This window comes from Equus asinus, chromosome 4 (genome assembly GCF_041296235.1).
Source record: "Equus asinus isolate D_3611 breed Donkey chromosome 4, EquAss-T2T_v2, whole genome shotgun sequence".
NCBI classification, from domain to species: Eukaryota; Metazoa; Chordata; class Mammalia; order Perissodactyla; family Equidae; genus Equus; species Equus asinus.
This window is the reverse complement of record NC_091793.1, coordinates 23,344,360-23,362,978: the sequence shown is the minus strand read 5'-3', so window position 1 is coordinate 23,362,978 and position 18,619 is coordinate 23,344,360. Positions and strand designations below refer to the sequence as shown.

Here is an 18,619-nt window from a genome sequence, read left to right as displayed (position 1 = left end):
AGTGGATGCCGGGGCGCTGCAGGCTGGCCTGGGCAAATGGGAGGGGGGAGGGCGGAGGGATCTTCAGCTAGAGTTACTCCATGGTGAGGCTCAGGGGTCCCTGGGATGTTAGGAGATGGTGATTGGGTGGGGCTGCGGCATCAGGTGGCTAAGGACACTTCAAAGATGACACAATAGAGGCAGTCACTAGTTCCTGCTGGGGCTCCAGCTGCTCACCCTCTATGAAAATCCTTGGCATGGCATTCAAGGCCTCCTGGCCTTCCTTCCACCCCAGATTTACCCTCTAGACATGCTGAGCTGGCTGCAGAGCTCTGTACCATATCTCTCTACCTTTGCACATGCTGTTCCCCTTGCCTAGGATGCTCTTCACTCACCACATGCCTGTTCATTGATCACTGAATAAATGGATGCTTGAGTGCATGCAAGCAACAGATGGCGGATGGGTGGGTCAATGGATGATGGATGCATGACAGATGACAAATGTGTGAATGAGTGGTGGACAGATGATATACACTGGACAAATGATAAATGGATAGATATTGGATGGATGACAGATGAGTGGATGGACAGATAGATGGGTGACGAATGGATGATGGACAGAGGGTGGGTGTTGGATAGATGGATATTGCTTAGATGATGGATGGGATGATGAATGGATGGATGAATGAATGTTGGGTGGAATATGGATGGATGGATGGATGTCACATGGATGGGTAAATGTTGTGGAATATGGATGGATAGTGAATGAATGTTGGAAGGATGGATAGATGGATGATGGATGAAAGGATGTTGGATGGATTGAGGAAGGGTACACAGGATGTAGGATGGATGGATAGATGATGAATAAAAGAGGGTGGATATATAAAAGAGATAACGGATGGGGGCTGGCCCCGTGGCCGAGTGGTTAAGTTCGCGCGCTCCGCTGCAGGCGGCCCAGTGTTTCGTCGGTTCGAATCCTGGGCGCGGACATGGCACTGCTCATCAGACCACGCTGAGGCAGCGTCCCACATGCCACAACTAGAGGAACTCACAACGAAGAATACACAACTATGTACCGGGGGGCTTTGGGGAGAAAAAGGAAAAAATAAAATCTTAAAAAAAAAAAAAAAAAAAGAGATAACGGATGTTGGATAGATGAGTGGGTAGATAATGTAAGAGGATGTTGAATGGTTGCATGGATACATGGATCTATTGATGCTGGATGCTAGATGGATGTTGGATGGATGGATGATGAGTGGATGGATAAGAAAGTGGATAGGTGGAAGAACCCTGGGCAATAGCCTGCGCTAAGCTGTGTTCTTTCTCATCTCTAGTTCCAACCAGAGGAGCCTGAAGAGTCAGAACCGAGCAGAGGCCAAGACTCACTGACTGATGAGAAGCAGACAGACTCGGTAGTTGGGTTGTGGGTGTGGGGCCGTAGGGAGGGGAAGGGGAGGGAAATCAGTTTAGAGGTAGGCTGAGGTCCTCAGATGAGCTCTGGGATCATCCAGACCAAAGTTGGCTCTGCCATGGGGTCATCTGTGTGCCTGGTGGGGCCTTGAGAAGAGGGGCTCTGGAGGAGCTGGGCAGCAGAACCACCTTCTGGCTCAGGGACCAGGGTGGGTGGACGATTCTGGGGCCCAAAGCCCAGGGTTCTGCTTCTAACTTACTAGGATGCCCTGAAAAGGTCACTGTCCTTCCCTGGGCAAAGGGAGGTTTGGCCCCTATGGTCTCTGAAAGCAAGGTCCTTCTGGTTCTGGAGGACTGGCCAGGCGGGGAGAAAGGGTAGGGCTTCCAGGAGCTGGTTGAAGAGGGATGAGGAGGTGCCGCAGTCAGCCGGGCCGGGAGGGTCTCCAGGGTCCTGGGGTGGGAGAGACGTATGCAGGGGGTGGGGCCCACTGAGGCTGCTCTGAGGCCTGGCTGCAGCTGGAGTGCACTGCTCTGCCCCTCCCTTCCCCACGACCTGCCAAACAGACTGTTCTCATCACCCTCAGCCTCCAGAGAGGTGAGGTCAGAGCTGAGGGCCTGAGGTAGCGGGGGGCGGGGAGGAGGAGACCGGCTGTCGGGGCTGTGTTTTCCTCATCCTGCCGTTCTGCTGTTCCCTGTCCTAACCTAACCCTGAGAAGCCAGGTGTGATTGGGTGGGGGGAGCCTCTGAAGGGCAGCTGGAGCCCCCGAGTCTGGCCCTGCTGCGAGTCAGAGCTGGTGGGATTCTGCCCGACCCCTCCCTGCGCAGATGAGGAAACAAGGGGCAGGGGAGACGTCCAGGTCACTCAGCCAGTCGGTGGCTGGCCTCAAACTAGAACCCAGGGCCGAGGACCCTCTCCCTGCTCCCCCGCCCCCACCGCTCCCTGGCTGGGCTGATTCCCTGCATGACCTCGAGCAGCTGCAGCTGGGTTCCACGCACTTGGGGGGCCAGTCTTCCCCTCTGGGAAGTGGGAGGGAACAGGAGCCTGATCGCGAAAGGCACTTCCAGCTCTCATGGCGGCTCCAGCAACGTCGCTCTTCCTCTTTCTGGGTTATTTCTTCACACTTCCTGGAGCCAGAGTTTTGTGAACAAAGAGGAAATAGCAGTACAGGGGTCCCCCTCTAGTCTCCACAAAATGGGCCGTCCCAACAAATGGAGAACCTCTCCATCCACCCCAGGCAGCCTGGACCGGACACAGTTGATAACTGCTTCGTTCATTCATTCACTCACATGGCCTTAGTGACCACCTTCTGCATGCCTAACTGGGGGCCAGACGTGAGCTCCAGCGCCAGCATGGAGCTCACGGTCTAGCGGTCAGGGCTGTGATGGGGGACGTGGTGGCAGGGTTGGGGGCAGGCCTTCCCCTAAAGCCCCTGGACCTGTGCTTCGATGCCTCACATCCCGCCTCCAGAGAATCTCTGGATTCTGGAGAGCTGGGCACCTGGACTCTGTCCTGCCTCTGCCAGTGACCTGCTGTGTGACTTGGGGCAAATGTCTCTGCTTCGTTGGGGCCTCAGTTTCCCCAACAAGGATGACTCCTAAGGGGGTGCCTTTTGGGGGCTGTGCTGGGGGTGCTGTGGAAGTCTGTGACTCGTTCCTTTCACAAAGGTGAGGAGAGTAGGCAGAAGGGGGACTTGCGATTGGGGGGCCCTCGTATGACCCCTTGGCTTCAGATGGTTGTCGCCACGGGGAAGAGGGGTCCAGAGTCTCCCCATCCTTAGATATTTTGAGAGAAATTAGAAGTATGTAAGTATATGTTCAACCTCCTGATTATTTAACACTGGAACCCAACGCAAAGTAACCTGAAAACTCTCCGCGGGCTGAGCCCACATCGGTGGCCTGCACTGCCCTCCCGCTGGCCACCTGGGGTTTGACTTTAGGGGTGAAGCGCATGTCCTCGAGGCTGCAGCTGCAGGAATCCTGTCAAACACCATGGAGTGTGAACGAGTTAACAGGCTCTTTTCTCAGCAGCTCGGAGAGAGGAGGAAGATGGGAGCCCTGGGCCTTTGAGGGGGGCATGGCACAATGGGCAGGGGAGGCTGTAGTCAGGGATGCCCCCATCCCACAAAAGGGACCTGGGGGCCAACATTGGACCCTGTTTGACAGGCAGACAAGAGGCCAGCGGAGGGCAAGCCTGGGAGCCTACTCAAGGGCCGACTGGTGACCTCATGGCGGATGCCCGGGGACCGTCCCACGCTGTTCAATCCGTTCCTGCTGTCTCTGGGGGTCCTCAGGTGGCAAAGGGTAGGCTGGCTCCAGTGGGGTGGGAGCGGGGAGGGGGGGGAGAGGGGTAGGGGAGGGGGAGGTTAGTCAAAGAAGAGAGAGTGGGGGAGAGAGGGAGGGATTTGGGGCCCCGCACGCACGCACGCATGCACGAGAAAGGAGAGATGGCGGCAGAGTCCTAGGCGCCCTGTGGTCCCTGCTCTGAGCAGCATCTCCCACTGCCAGGGCAGGGTTGGGCTGTCTTCAGCTCTCAGGGTGAGGGGTGAGTGAATAATCTACACAGGCGAAAGCTCCCAGTCAGCAACTAGGCCGAGGGGAGGCAGGTTGGGGGGAAGGAGGAGAGGAAGGGAAGGCCTGCAAGGGGCTCTGGGATTGCAAAGTGTGTCTCAGACCTGGGCCTGCGCCAGTTTCACAAACATCTGGCATTACGTAACACATCCCCTGCCCAGAGAGGGCTGTAAACACTCAGGCCTCTGGTTCGGGGTTTCCTCAAGGGCAGGGAGGGGAGGCAGCTGTGACTTGCTCCCTCCTGCCCTCTACACAGGGGGAGGGAAGGGGCCTGGCCATCTTCAGGGGCCACACGCTGGTGGGGTCTCTTCTCTCAGTGACAGGCCGACTCTTGTACCCTCATTGGCTTTGGGTCAGTACTAGGCTGGCCATATTAGAGACAGTCTACCCATTTTACAGATGAAGGCACTGAGGCTCAGATGAGTTGACTTGCCTGAGGCCGCAGCGCCAGGGTCTAGAGGAGCCAGCCTCTTGCTGATTTTCCTCATTCCTCCATAAGAGAACGATGGCCGCCAAACTCACTGAGCTCCAGCTGCCACATCTGTCTGGCGGGGAGAATCTATGGAGACCCTCAGGGCTCCAGGGAGGGCTCAGGAAATCAGGATGCACAGAGCCATGATGGTGGGGGCCCCTGAAAACTAACCTTCCCCTCCACATTAGAATCTCCTCTCTGCTGCCCTCTGGGGTTAAGACTCGAGGGTGACCAGGTGGTACCCACAAGCTGTGGGTGTGAGTTATCTTATCAGAGTAATTAAAGGTCACCCACACGCAGCAGGTCTGGCAGGAGGGGCCAGGTGAGTCCCTGGTGGAGAGAGGAAGAGAGACATGGGGACAAGAACTCTGGGATAATGATGTTGGGGATGATCACCAGCATGTGTTATGCACCGACTGTGTGCTCAGCTCTGTGTTCATTGCACGGCATGCCTGAATGCATTTAACCCTCGCCACTAGGCATAGCAGGTACGGTCCATCCTGGCCATTTTACAGGTGTGGAAAGGAAGCTCAGAGAGGAGAAATCACTTGTTCTAGGTCACACAAGGGGCAGAGGTAAGATTTGAACCCTGCTGTGGCTGACCTCAGAGCCCCCCACCTCTGTGCATCCTGATTTCCCTGGGCCCTCCTTGCAGCCCGAGTGTCTCCACGGATTTTCCCATTAGACAGATGTGGCAACTGAGGCTCGGTGAGTTTGCAGCTGTGCTCTCATCTGGGGATGAGTAAAATCAGGAGCTGAGGGGTGGAACTCCCAGTGGAGCCGTGCCGACAGTCACCTAGAGCAGCTTCAAACCTCTCTCAGGCTGGACAGTCACGCTAGTTCAAAGTCAAGAGCCAGGAAGCCTGGGCTTGGGTTGTCTCCGTCCCTCACTTGTGTGGCTTTGGACCACTTCTCCCTTTTCTGAGCCTCCCACTGTTATCCTCAATAGAGTGATGGTTTGAGACTGGATAACCCCCAAATTTGGTGGCTCTGGTTAATAACTCACTCCCGGCTCCGTGAGGCTGTGCCATCCTGTCCTTCCAGGGCAAGTTGTGGTCAGGGAGTCATTCCTCCATTTGCTCATTCTTCATTTGACCCCTGTTCCTAAGGACCTACTATGGGCTGAGGCCCTGGGCCGGCCTCTGAGCTAGAACGCCCCATCCCTCCCCACAAGGAGCTCACAGTTTGGTGAGGACAATGCCATGTAACTGGTTAGGACACAGCGGGGCCATCACTTCAGTGGGGGAATGCACAGATGCGGGGAGCACTGGGCAGGGAGTTGAGGTGGGGAACACTGGCCAAGGAGATTCTAAGTCTGCGCTCGGGGCACTGTGGCTTCCTTTGGACCGAGACTTGAAGGGTGAGGAGGAATTTTCCAGGCAATCAAACATTTGGAGGGAGGGACAGGGGGAGAGTGAGGGGGAGAGAGAGTGTGTATGTGCTGGGGCACGAAGGACAGGAAGGGAAACGTTCCAGACAGGCAGAGAACAACATGTGCCGTCCCCTCCAAGGGACAAAGACCTGGCTTATTCTGGGAATTCCCAGTTGTCCAGCGCCCTGTATCCCTAGCATGTAAAATGTGTGTATATAATGACAGAGGACAGAAGGCAGGGGCCAGATTACGCCGGGCGCTGACTCCCTGGAACAAGAACGTAGAGCCGATCTATTAGAACTGGGGAAGCGTTGAAGAACGCTGAGTAGGGGCGCGGTCTCACCACAGGGCTGAGGGTACTAGAAGGGTCGTCCTAGAGGCCAGCAAACCAGCAAGGAGGCTGATTCTGGGCCAGGGCACTGGTGGTAGGTGAGGTCTCCTGTGTGTTCACCCCCTCTCCCAGGGACCGATGCCTGAGTGAGGTGCAGGGGTGGGGTGGGAAAACAGCATGGGGATGCCAGAGGCCATGTCGAGAGGAAGGTGGGCTGACCCTTGGCCTCATTCCTCGGGGTGGAGGAGAGACACCCACTGGGAAGTGCCGGGAAAGAACTTCAGCTCCCTGGGCCTCCATTTCTGTATTTGTGACATGCGGATAGTAATTAGAATTTTGACAGCAATACTTTTTGAACCCCAAACTGAGATGGCAGAATAATTGAAATGGCAATTATTCTAAGGTCCCCTAGCCACCTGGGGATAAAGGGTTTGTTCCAGGTGCTTTACTTAATTTAACACATAATCCTACAGCAACCCCATGAGATAACAGCATTATCCCATTTTACAGAGGGTGAAGTTGAGGCACAGAGAGGTTAAGCACATTGCTTAAGCTAACACACGGTTTGAGTCACAATGCCACACAAGCTACCACATGCATTTAGCAAGAAATTCCACCAAGGTCTTTCCTCTGCTGCAGGGCTCAGATGAGCTCCTGCAGGCAAAAAGCCTCTCACAAACTGCTAAGTGCTCTGGGAACGTGAGAAACGGGTGTGCGCCCGCACCCAAGAACCCAAAATGAGACTCCTAAGCCGAGAAAGACCTGCTTGTGAGGAGAGGGCATTGGGGGAAGGCCTTACCATTCCAGAACTCACTTTGTGCTTAGATTTCGTGCTAGGAATCCCGTCTCTCCTTACTGTGCGACCTTGGGCAAGTCGGCTCACCTCTTTGAGCCTCCGTTTTCCCATTAGCAAGAAGGGGACAGGACACCTCCCTGTCAGGTCTTGATGAGGACGAAAGTCGATCACAGGTAACGAGCGGGGCTCGGGGAGTGGGAGCCGCTGGGTTGTTAGTACTGGGTGCTTTGCCCACGTCTCCATCGAACCGAGGCACCGAGGCCTAGTGGACCCATCGCTCCGTCCGGTGGCTCGCGGCTGGGGCGGGGAACCGGAGCCGGGGCGACGCAGGGCCACACCCGGCTGCCCCCACCCCGCACTCGGCGCCGTGGCCCGACCGAGTCACCTGCGCGCCGGGCTCTTCCTTCCTCCCAGCGCGCCCGCGGCCGGAGCCCGGCCCGCCTCCCTGCCTCCCTGCCTCCCTGCCTCCCTCCGCCCCCATCCGCCGGTCCTCGCGCGCCCGTCCCGTTGCGGCAGGCCCCGCCCCCGGGCCGTCCCGCGCCCCCATTGGCCCGCCCGCAGCCCCCGCCGCTGTTTGTCCCGGCTTCCCGGCCGCCCATTGGCCCGCCCGGGTCCTCCCAGGAAGTTTGAAAAAAAAAAAAGTTTTATGGGCGGATGGAAGGGGCCGGGGCAGCGCCGGGCAAGGGAAGGGCCGGAGCAGCGGCGGCAGGCGGCCGAGAGGGGCGGCGGCGGCGGGCTTCCCGCGCCGCGGAGCCCGGCCCGAGAGCGCCTTCCACCCTCCTGCCTCCTGCTCCCGCCGCCCCGGGGCGCCGCCATGACGGTGAGTGCCCCCGGGCGCCCCCGCGCGCCCCCGCGCGCCCCCGGCCGGGTGAGAACGGCGGCCCGAGCCCGAGCCCGAGCCCCAGCCCGGCCGCCCCTTCCTCACTGCCTGGCGGCGAGAGGAGGTCTCGGCCGGAAGACGGGCGCCCCAGCCCACGGGCCGGCCGGCCGGCCTCCCCTTCCCCGGCCAGAAGCCCAGGTCACCCCGAGGAGATGGGCACGCCTCGTCCCGGGCACCCCGTCCTCACTTTTGCGGGACCAGTCACGAACGGTTTGGGGGTGGCCCTCCCCTCCAGCCCCCTTGGTGAAGACCTGATCCGATTCCTCCAAGCCGCCAGACCCACCGGGGCTCCCGGGGCTCCGGGCCGTGGGAGGGGCGGAGACGGGCCTGGCCCGGGGCTGGGGTCTCGCCTCGGGCTGGAGAGAGGCGCTCCCCGGCTCGGATGGGTGGCGCTGCCCCGGCCTGGGAAGGCTGCCCACCCGTGTGGGCGCTGGCCGGAGGTTGGGTGGGTGAGAAGGGGCCGCCCCGTCCCGCCCTGTCTGGGAGCCCATCCTGGGGTTTCTCAAGCGGCAGGATACCGTGTTCTCCCGGGCTTGCCCCGTCGCAGCCGAGCTAGGGCCTTGGGTGGGGCAAGCCCGCGAGTGGGGGTCCAGGACACGGTGGCAGGGGCTTGTCTTTCTCTTGGGGATGAGCCCTCCCCGAGCTCTACAAGTTATCGCCTCAGTTATCGTATTGCACCGCACAGCCGTGTTCACCATTATCCCCATTTCACAGTCGGATAAACTGAGGCTTGAGGAGGGGACTTGGTGAGTTGTCCGAGGTTATCCTGAGTGTAAGGGAAGGGGTAACCTCTTTCTAGGTCAGTCTGGCTCCTTGATTGTGAGGTTCTGGAAGGGAGGGGCAGAGCTGCTTTTGGTTTCTGACTAGTGCTTAGGGAGGCTCCGACAGCCTGGAGGGTGGGGTTGCGGGAGGTTGAGTGAGTGGAGACCCTGACCAGGAGTGGGCGGGGCTGCCGGGGGATTGGCACCATGGCCCCTGCCCCTGTGAGTGTGATGACCTGGCCTCTGCCTGGACTTCCTCACATCCTGCCACCTCCCTGCGGGCCCTTCCTGTCGTCAGCAGCCTCCCCTTCCCCCGGCGGGGAGCAGAGGGGGATGTCGGGGGAGGAGCTGAGTCAGTGTTCTGCCTTCCCCACCCCAAGCCAGGGGGCGGGGCTGGCGTTGCCCCCTGGGTGCCTGCCAGGCCCTGGCCTGGGTGCTTTCACATTCCCGGAGCTGCCTCTTTAAGGTTGGTGGTAACTCCCCATCTGCCAGATGAGGACCCTGAGGCATAGGGAGGTGAAGTAACATGCCCCAGGTGACACGGCTGAGCCAGAATTTGTGTCCAGGTCTGGCCCAGTTCTCTCTGGGGCCAGATAAGCAATGTACACAGTTGCCTCTCCCCGGGAGGCACATGCTGAGCAGGGTAAGGCTGCTGGCCGCGCCTGTGGGGGCACGTGGGGAGGAACAGCACAGCCAGCACAGCCCCGCTGGTGGGAGGGGGCTTCCCGAGGGAGATGCCTCCTGTGAGTGCAGGACTTTGTCAGGTGGAGATGGACTGGCGGAGGGAACAGTGTGGACAAAGGCTGGCAGTCATGTTTGGGGAATGGTGAGACAAGGGGCCGGGAAGAGGCCTCAAAGGCCAGGAAAGGCAGCTCGGGCTTCCGTCAGGGGCACTGGGGAGCCATGAACGGTTTTGGGGCAGAGGAGAGGCTGGTGATCACCACTGACAGTGTAGGCTGGGTTCATCCTGACTGCCTGCAGACCTGCGCCTGCTCGGGACTAGTGTCCCTCTGCCTTCTTCACACACAGCTTTTCCTCTCTCCTGGCCCCTCAGGGAGCTGCATGGAGCAAGTGGCAGAGGTGCTGTGAGTGGGCCGGTGCTCACAGGCCCCGGGAGCTGCCTCCCTCTGCTCCGGGCTGGCTCAGCCTGCCCCCGAGCCTCCTTCCCCAGCTGCTGCCTGGCCGCAAATTATATACCTGTTTTCTTGCTTATTGTCTGTCTCTCCTGAGTCCCACCAGGGCAGGGGCCACAGCTCTCATTCACAGTTGATCTCATGGCCTAGAACAGTGCCTGGTGCTTAAAAAAAAAAAAAGGAAAAGAAAGAAATTTCTACAAACATTCTCTGTGCCTTGGGTCCTGGAGGGTGAACAGCACATGTCCCTGCCTGTGAGTGCCTCTATGTAGCCTGTGAGGGATAAGTAAGTGGCTTCAAGATCGTCATGGATGCCACAGAGGCTGGGGGAGGGCAGCTGGCACGGCCTATGGTGTGTACTGGGAAGGGGGCCTCCGAGGTGGCAGTAAAGACCCTCCAACAGGGTGTGAGCGTGAGTAGGGGTTCTGGTCAGCGGGAGCAGGATACAGGCGTATGTGGAGGGCCCGGCGTCCTGATGTATTGGGATCAGAGAGGATGGGTAGTGACATAACCATGGGGCCCCCTAAGCAGGAGGGAGGCCAGGCTGAACGGGTGGACTGACACTTTTGTGCTATCCTAAGGGAGCGGGACCTTGTTTTGAAGCCAGTCTTGGGGGTTTTAAGCAGACTTGTGACACGAGGCTTTTCCGAGTGGGTCCCCCTGCTTAGAGGAGGCCATGTGGATGGTCCAGGCCGGCAGGAGGCCATGCCGACCTGTGGCCTTGGCCAAAGGGAAGAAGGCGGGCCGCCTGAGGGGAAGGAGAGAGTGGGTTCCTGCAGGTGGAGGGGGGTGGCCGGCCTGAGAAGCTGTGGGCGAGGGTGCGGCGTGAGAGATTGAGGTGATCGGACCTTTTGACCCCGGGGTGGTTCTCAGGTGACTGCAGGACCTCCCCTGCCAGCAGGTTTAAAACTCACGTTGGCAGCCTCTTCTCCCCAAGGTCACCGTGCCATCTCGTTCCTGTGTTTGTACCAGCTTCCAGAGGGTCACCAGACTTCTCCATATGTGGCACATTCATTCCTCTCGCAAAGCTTGGGGGAGGGCAGAACCTCTCCATCATTTGCCACTTAGGCAGCTGGGCTCAGGGAGGGGATGTGACCCCCTTCCCAGGCAGCCCTTGGGGTCCCAGCCTGTCATTGCTCTGGAAGCCTCTGGCTGATCTAGCCCTGACGCAGTCTGATTGGCTAGGTCATCTGCTTGTCCTTCCTGGGGGCTTTCCCCTGGGTCAGCACAGCGATGCCAGCTCCACGTGTGACCCCAGAAAGCCTGGCTCCTGAGGGCCAGGAGGTAGAGGTGGAGACTGCCCCCAAAGCACAGGAATTTAGACCAGGGAGATAGAAGAGGGTGCATTGTGACTCATCAGGCTTTCCCTGGGGCCTGGCCACAGCACGCCAGGCCCCGGGCCACGGGAGGTCCCAGTTTGAATGAGGTGAACCCAGGTGACCTGGTGGCCCTGAGCATGGCTACCACTTTTCAATATAGCTTGGGATGACCTGGGCACCCATGGGAGGGAGACAGGGCCTACAGCCCCAGGGCTTCCCAGCTCTGAGCAGAGCCCGAGTCCCCTCCCTCAGACAGGTATGCAGGGAGGGGGTGCATTGCAGGGGTGGGGCTGCTGGCCTGCTGAGATCCAGGGCCCCTGGTTCCATGGCCATGGCTATGAATGGCTCTGGTTGTCCAGGCTGCTGGCCCAAGCCCCTCTCAGGCCACTTCCTCCCCCTGAAGAAGAGCAGAAGGGCTCCCTGGGAGGAAGGCGGGTCAGGGGAGGTGGCCAGGTCAGGTGGCTCTGGATTCCAGGTGTCCAGCTGCTATCGTCATGTCATCATCGCTGCTCAGCCCCGAGTCATGCTGCCTGCTCCCTCCACGCAACCAGACACCTTGGCCTGGTGAGGCTGCGATGCAGGTGCTGATAGGCGGGCTCAGAGCCATGGCAACAGGTGGCCACCTCCTCCCCGTCTGCCAGCCCGGCCTGCCCCGCTCTCCTCCCTGCCAGTGGGCAGGAGCTGAGACTCTGCAGAGGGACAGAACTTAGACTAGAGAGCGGTCTCCCCAGCCGGCAGGAGGGGTCTGGTGACTGACGCCCACCAGATGGGCAAGGCCAGAGAAAATGCCGGGATGAGCAGCTTCTTCATGCAGGCCTAGGTGGGCATACCTAGCTCACTGCCCCTGTGGAACATGCTGCAGCTGGGAGCCCTCAGACCCCGGGGCCGTGCCCCGCTGGGCAGCACCCGGCAGGTAGGGCTTGCCAGGACTGAGGTGCCGTCTCCTAAGCCCTTCCAGAGATGGGGGGGAACTGAGGATCTCTGACCCCAGCCTTGGCCTGACTCCATCTTTCAGGATCTCCAGGAGATGAGGGCAGAGCAGGGCTGGTGGGACCACAGGAGGGTCCCTGGGTTGGGGGTGGGCAGGAGCATTAAGGCGTTTTCCTGGTGAGCCTCATCAGTGGGAGGAACTGGATGGTTTCCTCAGCCTGCTGGTGCGGCCTGTTCTGAGCTCTCTAAGGGTCTCTTTGCAGGTGGAGTTCTCTGGCCCCCTCTCTCTTATTCCTGGGTCAGGAAGGAGGTCAGTGGGAGGGGAGCTGAGACAGCTGTGGTGGGTGCACCAGTCACCCGGCGGCCCCCTGCTCTTGGCCCTCAGAGATTGCCGAATGTTAGGGAAAGGGGCCAAGGCTGCCTCAGTGTCTGGGGGACCTGGATTTGGGGGTTACGTGGGCCCTCAGCCCTCTCTCCTGGCTTCCCAGGACCTCAGTCTTACAAGACTCAGTCACCCCCTCCTGCCCAGCTTCCTTTGGTTCTCTGCTGGCTGACTCATCTGCCTCCTTGTCTCCCCACAGCCTGATCTGCTCAACTTCAAGAAAGGATGGATGTCGATCCTGGACGAGCCAGGAGAGGTAGGAGGGCTGAAGTGGGAGGGCAGGAGGGTGACCTGCCACAGTGCCCTGTAGGGTCCCTGGGGCACCCCAGGAGGCTGAGCTGCTTCCCAGGCCTGTCCCTGGCCTCTGGGTAGAAGGGGTGCAGGGGAGGGGCCAGAGTGGGAATCCTAAGGGCACAGTGTTTCTTGTCCAACAGAAAAGGGCCTTGGGCTGTGGGGATGGGAGCACAGAGGCTGCTGGTCATCTCTCAGCCTCTTGGAGTAGTCTGCAGTGTATAAAAGTCATCAGGGACGGGGTGACTGACGCCCTGCACCCATGCCCTCCTCTCACCAGGAGCCCTCCTGGCATCCGAGGGGCTGGGTGGAAAGATTCACAGAGGTTATCCCGCCTGAGACATGTACAAATTCCCAAGACTCAGCCGTCAACAGCCCCCTGCCCCCGGGGTGGGGCTTCAAGCACATTGCTTGATGTCTCACCAACCTGGGGCCCCACTGGTTGAGTCATGGCTTCCTCTGGCCTCAGTGACCCCATCTGTGAAATGGGCATAATGGAGAATGACAATTGTTTTCAGGGTGGTTAACAGAGTCACAGAGGTCAAGCACGTAAAGGGTCCCACACAGCCCCCATGCCTGCTAGGGCCTCAGCTAATAACACTGCCCTTTCTCTAATGTGTCCATCCTTAGGACCAGAAGGGACGGTGGCCTTTCACTGCCTCTGCCCTTTCAGCTGCCAGGCTGGAGCTGGCTTCCTGCCCACCCCACTGGGGAGGGGACGTCTCCCGGCCCCTGTCCTGCATGCGCCTGCAGCTTGGTCTGCGTGCAGGCCACATGCCGGGGAGGGCTCAGAGCCAAAGGGAATCTCATTGTGTTTCCTACCCACATGCTTTATTCCCTCCAGCCCACGGCTTTCCATCCCGAAGCCTGCTCGCCTGTCCTCTGGTGGCTGCGCTCCAGGCTCACACAAGGCCTGGCACCCGGCCAGTGACCCCCCTCTCCCCTGCAGGGTCTCCGAAGGGCAGAGATTATGGGCCCCACCCAGAACTGGCCGTTACTCATTCTCTTACAGGGTTTTGGAATGTCGGAGCTGGAAGGGCTCTGGGAGTTCAGCCAGCCCAGCCCCTGTGCACAGACAGGGGACAGGCCCATGAGGGCTTCAATCTCTTCCAGGCGCAGAACTAGGGGCACCTGATGCCCACGGGGCTCTGTCCAGCTCTCATCTCAGACAGTCCTAGACTAGGCCTGGAAGGGCCAAAGAAGTCATTTGGCATAGAAGCCCTGCCCCACTTTATAGAGGGACAGTTGAGGTCCTGAGAAGCCACTTGGGCCCCTCAGTGAGAGCAGGGTGGTTCTGAGAGGGCCAGCCTTGAAGAACAGTCCCCAACAACCCAGTGCCTGTGCCCATGCCAAGTGCCGTGAGAGACTTACAAGGGAGGGTTCAGAACTTCTGACCTCATGAGAAGGCTTAGGGACTCCTTATTGGCCCAACTTTACAAGTCAGAAGACTGAAGCTCAGAGAGGTCGAGACTCTTGACTAAAGACACACAGCTAGCAAGGGATACAATAGTTGTAACCTAGATCTGTTGGATGTTAAAACCCTGTTTCTTAGGAGGGGCAGTGTGGAAGGAAGTAGAAAGCGTCATCCTGACCCTTCCTTGAAAACTTCCCATCTTTTTGAGGAAAGAAAACTAAGTACTTGAAATAACAAACAGTGTGGATAGGGCTCAGTGATGTGAGGGAGCCCCAGGAGGGCTGGGGACTGAGTGGCATGTCCTGACCCTGGCAGTGGGTGGACCTCGACTGGCATTCCAGTGAATGGCCAGAAGCCCAGAGGTGGGATGAGTTTGGCATGTTTCATGTCAGGCTATTCTGGTGCCCCCGTCCCTCTCCTGCGTGTCCTGCCAGCCTCACCCCGCTGGAGCAGAGAGAGACCACAGAAGGGTGCCCAACCCTGCGTGTACGGGTAACGCATTCTCACAAGCTGAGCACGCGCGTAACCAGCACCCAGATCAAGAAACAGAATCCGACCAGCACTCAGACTCCTCCCCCACGCCACCTTCCATCCAACTCACTGGGGGACTTGTCCTTCGCCTCCGAAGCGATCCAGAGGGGCACATGGAAAGACGTGTGTCCCTGACTTGCTAGGCGAATGACCTTTCACAGGTCACAGCCCCTTCCTGGTCTGCACTGGGGGGATCTGCTGGTAGGAGCCTTGGCAATCTTGGTGGAAAGGATCAGGAGGGGAATGGAAGGGTCACCAAATCAGAGCAGGGCCGGGAGAAACCGACCCAACCCGTTTCACAGACCCCGCCCCCGAGGCTCAGAGAGGAAATAGGGGGCTGACTGCCAATATGGATTTTCTGGCTCTGTGCTGTGGTCTGCCCCCCACCCCTCAGCAGGGCCATGAGGGTGCCAGGCCCTACAGTGAGCAGGATGGCTGACCTGGCAGCGCCCAGGACACCCATTCATTTCGCCCTCCTCACACACGACCCCCCGCTCACCGCCCTGTCTCCTCTCCAGTGGAAGAAGCACTGGTTCGTGTTGACCGATTCAAGCCTCAAGTACTACAGGGACTCCACGGCCGAGGAGGTGAGACGAAGTGAGAGGGCTCCTCCCCCATCAGTTGCTGGGGGGGCCCCCGGGAGAAGCTTGGGGGGCTCAAGCGGGATCAGCGGAGAGCATGGATCATTGCGGGCCTTCCTGCTGCAGGCGGACGAGCTGGATGGCGAGATCGACCTGCGCTCCTGCACGGATGTCACTGAATTCGCGGTGCAGCGAAACTACGGCTTCCAGATCCACGTGAGGCTGCTGCGGTGGGGGGCGGGCGACTGGAGGGCCCCCAGAGGAGGGGCTGGTGTGGAGTGTGGCTCACCGTCAGAGACTGGCTCCTGTCACTCATTTATTTAGAGACCGTCCTCAGAGCCAGGCAGCAGTCCTGCTGCCGACACTTAGCACATCCAGGGAGATCCTGGCGTCGCTGGCGGGGGTGGTTTGAATGTTGGGGACACTGGAGCAGCCGGGCTCCTCTGAGGCTGGAGGAGGGAGGTTGTGCCCCTCTGCTCGCCTCCAGGTTTGAGAGCTTAGACACCCTCCTGGGAGGGAAGGGCCCCCCTCCCCGGGGTCCACAGTGGGGAGGAAGTGATGAGGCTGGCCAGGTGGCAACCTGCCTGTGGGGTGGACTTGCAGACTAAGGATGCTGTCTATACCTTGTCGGCCATGACCTCGGGCATCCGGAGGAACTGGATCGAAGCTCTGAGGAAGACCGTGCGCCCAACCTCAGCCCCAGACGTCACCAAGTACGTGCTGGGGTGGACAGGGGCCTGGGGGAGGCACTTACCCTGCATCCCTGAGTGGAATTCTGGCACTCACCTGAGGGCCCTGTGGCTATACCTTCTGGGCCTCAGTTTTTCTGTCAACAAACTGGGGAGAGGGCAATGAGCCTTCTTGAGTCATCCAGAAGCGCATTGAGGATTTGAGGTTTGACTGCCGTCGCTTTATATCCCCTGCATCCTCAGAGGGTGGGGAGAGCCTCGGCCCTTTGGAGAAGATGCTGGCGAGTCAGAGGGCCCCGCTGGGTGGGTGGCTGTCTCTGTGCGGTGGGGGCTAAGGCTGTGGTAGGGAGAAGGGATGGCTGGGTGGTCTTGGTGGGAGCTCACTCCCTCTGGAGGTCGCTGTGGGTAGAGGGGCAGGAGGGCTGAGTTACCTGGTGGTAGAGGCCCCCAAAGTATAAACCCCGGCCGCCCACAGGGGGCTTGCATTGGTGGCTCTTGGGCAGCAGGAATGGAAGTGCGAGTCCCCCTGCCTGGCCACACCTGGCTGTTCAACAAGGCCAGTCGCTTTCTTGTTGAGTCTCAGATTCCTCATCTGTCATGCTGAGGATCTGTCACGCCGAGTGTCATGTGAGGACGTGCACGGAGGCCCTTTGTCAACTCTGAAGGACTGTACAGCTGGACTATTCAGTTTATAGCCAAACACAGTGGCTTCAACGAGGGAGAGTTTATTTCTCTCTCCAGAACAGTCCAGAGGTAGATAGTCCAGACCTGCCTGGACAGCTCTGCGGCCCTCAGCTTACAGCTCTGCCTCTGGGCCAGAGGACTGTAGGTTGCCAGGCCAGGGCACGCCCAGTCCTCTCACACCCACTGGGCAGAATGTGGTCACGTGGCCACATGTGGCTGCCGGGGATGCTGGGAAGTGTAGTTTTGGGCTGGGCGACCATGTGCCCAGCTGCTGCTGTGGAAGAAGAGGAGAGCTGCCACCTTATTCAGTCTCCACCATCTCTGCTTTGTGCACCCAGAGGTCACTGTTCACCTCAGCCTCGGCAGTGACCACGGGCATCCCCCCTGTTCCCTGGGAGCCCAGGACCCTGCCTCACGTGTACTTCTAGTAATAACGCTTTGGTCGCCAGTTGCAAAGGGCTTCCTGGTTACTTTGCATGCATTGGCTCCCCCGGTCCTCATCCCTCCTGTGAGAGGCACTGTCCATATGACAGATGAGGTGACTGAGGCTCAGAGAGGGAAGCCAGATGGCCTGGTCCCCTCTGCTGGTAAGTGGTGGAGCTGGGATGGTTCCCGGGGCTGTTAACGATGAAGATCTAGTTCTGACCTCCAGGTGGGGCTGCTTCCTCCCCTGGGGTCCATCCCCAGGCCCTGGCCCTTGGGTGGTACTCCAGAAGTGCTCGTTTGGGCCTGAGTGGGGAAGGTCCCACCTGATGTGGCTCTGCTGCTGCCCTAGGCTCTCGGACAGCAATAAGGAGAACACGCTGCATGGCCATGGCACCCAGAAGGGCTCCCTGAAGGCGGGGGAGCCGCGCGTGGGCTCCGAGGTCATCAGCCGGGGCGGCGGCCTGCGGAAGGCAGATGGGCAGCGGCCATCCCTGGACTATGTAGAGCTCTCCCCGCTGACGCAGGGCTCCCCGCAGCGGGCCCGTACCCCGGCCCGCACTCTTGACCGTCCAGCCAAGCAGGAGGAGCTGGAGCGGGACCTTGCTCAGCGCTCTGAGGAGCGACGCAAGTGGTTCGAGGCCACAGACAGCAGGGTGACAGGGACACCGGCCGGCGAGGCGCCGCGCCGTGGCCTGGGCGCCCCTTTGACTGAGGACCAACAGAGCCGGCTCAGCGAGGAGATCGAGAAGAAGTGGCAGGAGCTGGAGAAGCTGCCCCTGCGGGAGAACAAGCGGGTGCCTCTGACCGCCCTGCTGAACCAAAGCCGTGGGGAGCGCCGGGGGCCCCCGAGTGACAGCCACGAGGCACTGGAGAAGGAGGTAGGCATCACGGCTGGCCTCTGGGAGCCCCTCACCCCACCAACACCCCTCCTGTCCCTGCAGTCACACTGTGCCATTTATCTTGCATACCTACAGTGATGGGGAGCTCACCCCAGATGCACTGGCTGGCACCTCAGACTCCTTGTGAACTGGAATTTTCCTTCCTGGACCGTGGGTTTTTTTGTTTTTTGTTTTCCTTCTTAGTTCTGTCCTCAGCAACCACAGAGAAAGGAAGAGGGAAGAGAAGGGAGAGACCATTTATTGAGCCCCTTCTGCATACCAAGCCTTGTCCTAGGCCCGCTTTGCCCACATTGGCTCATGTAATCCTCACAGCAGTCTCGTGGCCCCCCAGAGTAGACCTCATCATGCTTTTACTGATGGGAAACTGAGGCTCAAAGACGTTTCCCCTGCCACCTCCATAATGTGGTAAATATCTGTGACCACGGTGTCCGTCTCCAAACCCTCTCTGGTCTTCTCTGGGACAGAGCTCTCCTGGGTCACTGACCTGGCCATCCAGGAAGCAGCTGGAACATCCCCTTTGCCCACATCTCCAGACCAGGGCCACTTCCCCTTCTCTGACCCACGGCTCCTCACTGCCTCCCACCAGCCCGCTCCCCACTTCTAGGCCCCCACTGACCTCAGCTCCTCCCCTCTCAGGTCCAGTCTCTACGTGCCCAGCTGGAGGTGTGGCGTCTCCAAGGGGAGGCCCCTCAGGGTGCACCCAGATCCCAGGAGGACGGCCACGTCCCCCCAGGCTACATCTCACAGGTGAGGCTGGGGAGCTGTTTCGTG

At 59.5% G+C, this 18,619-nt stretch overlaps 1 protein-coding gene across 3 annotated transcripts in view; it reads left to right on the top strand.

Annotated features, from left to right (window-relative positions):
* Window positions 1-18,619, top strand: part of TRIOBP (TRIO and F-actin binding protein) — a 55,872-nt gene that overhangs the window by 24,850 nt on the left and 12,403 nt on the right. For 2 of the 3 annotated variants that reach the window (XM_070506905.1, XM_070506906.1), the window contains exons 1-7: window positions 7,560-7,748; window positions 12,533-12,589; window positions 15,088-15,156; window positions 15,277-15,366; window positions 15,754-15,863; window positions 17,299-17,827; window positions 18,485-18,595. In XM_070506905.1, coding sequence (XP_070363006.1) covers window positions 7,575-7,748; window positions 12,533-12,589; window positions 15,088-15,156; window positions 15,277-15,366; window positions 15,754-15,863; window positions 17,299-17,827; window positions 18,485-18,595 — 1,140 coding nt within the window. In that variant the 5' untranslated portion in view covers window positions 7,560-7,574. Of the gene's footprint in view, window positions 1-1,313; window positions 1,392-3,552; window positions 3,691-7,559; window positions 7,749-12,532; window positions 12,590-15,087; window positions 15,157-15,276; window positions 15,367-15,753; window positions 15,864-17,298; window positions 17,828-18,484; window positions 18,596-18,619 lie in introns of those variants that run through there. The other variant, XM_070506907.1, reaches the window with a different exon arrangement.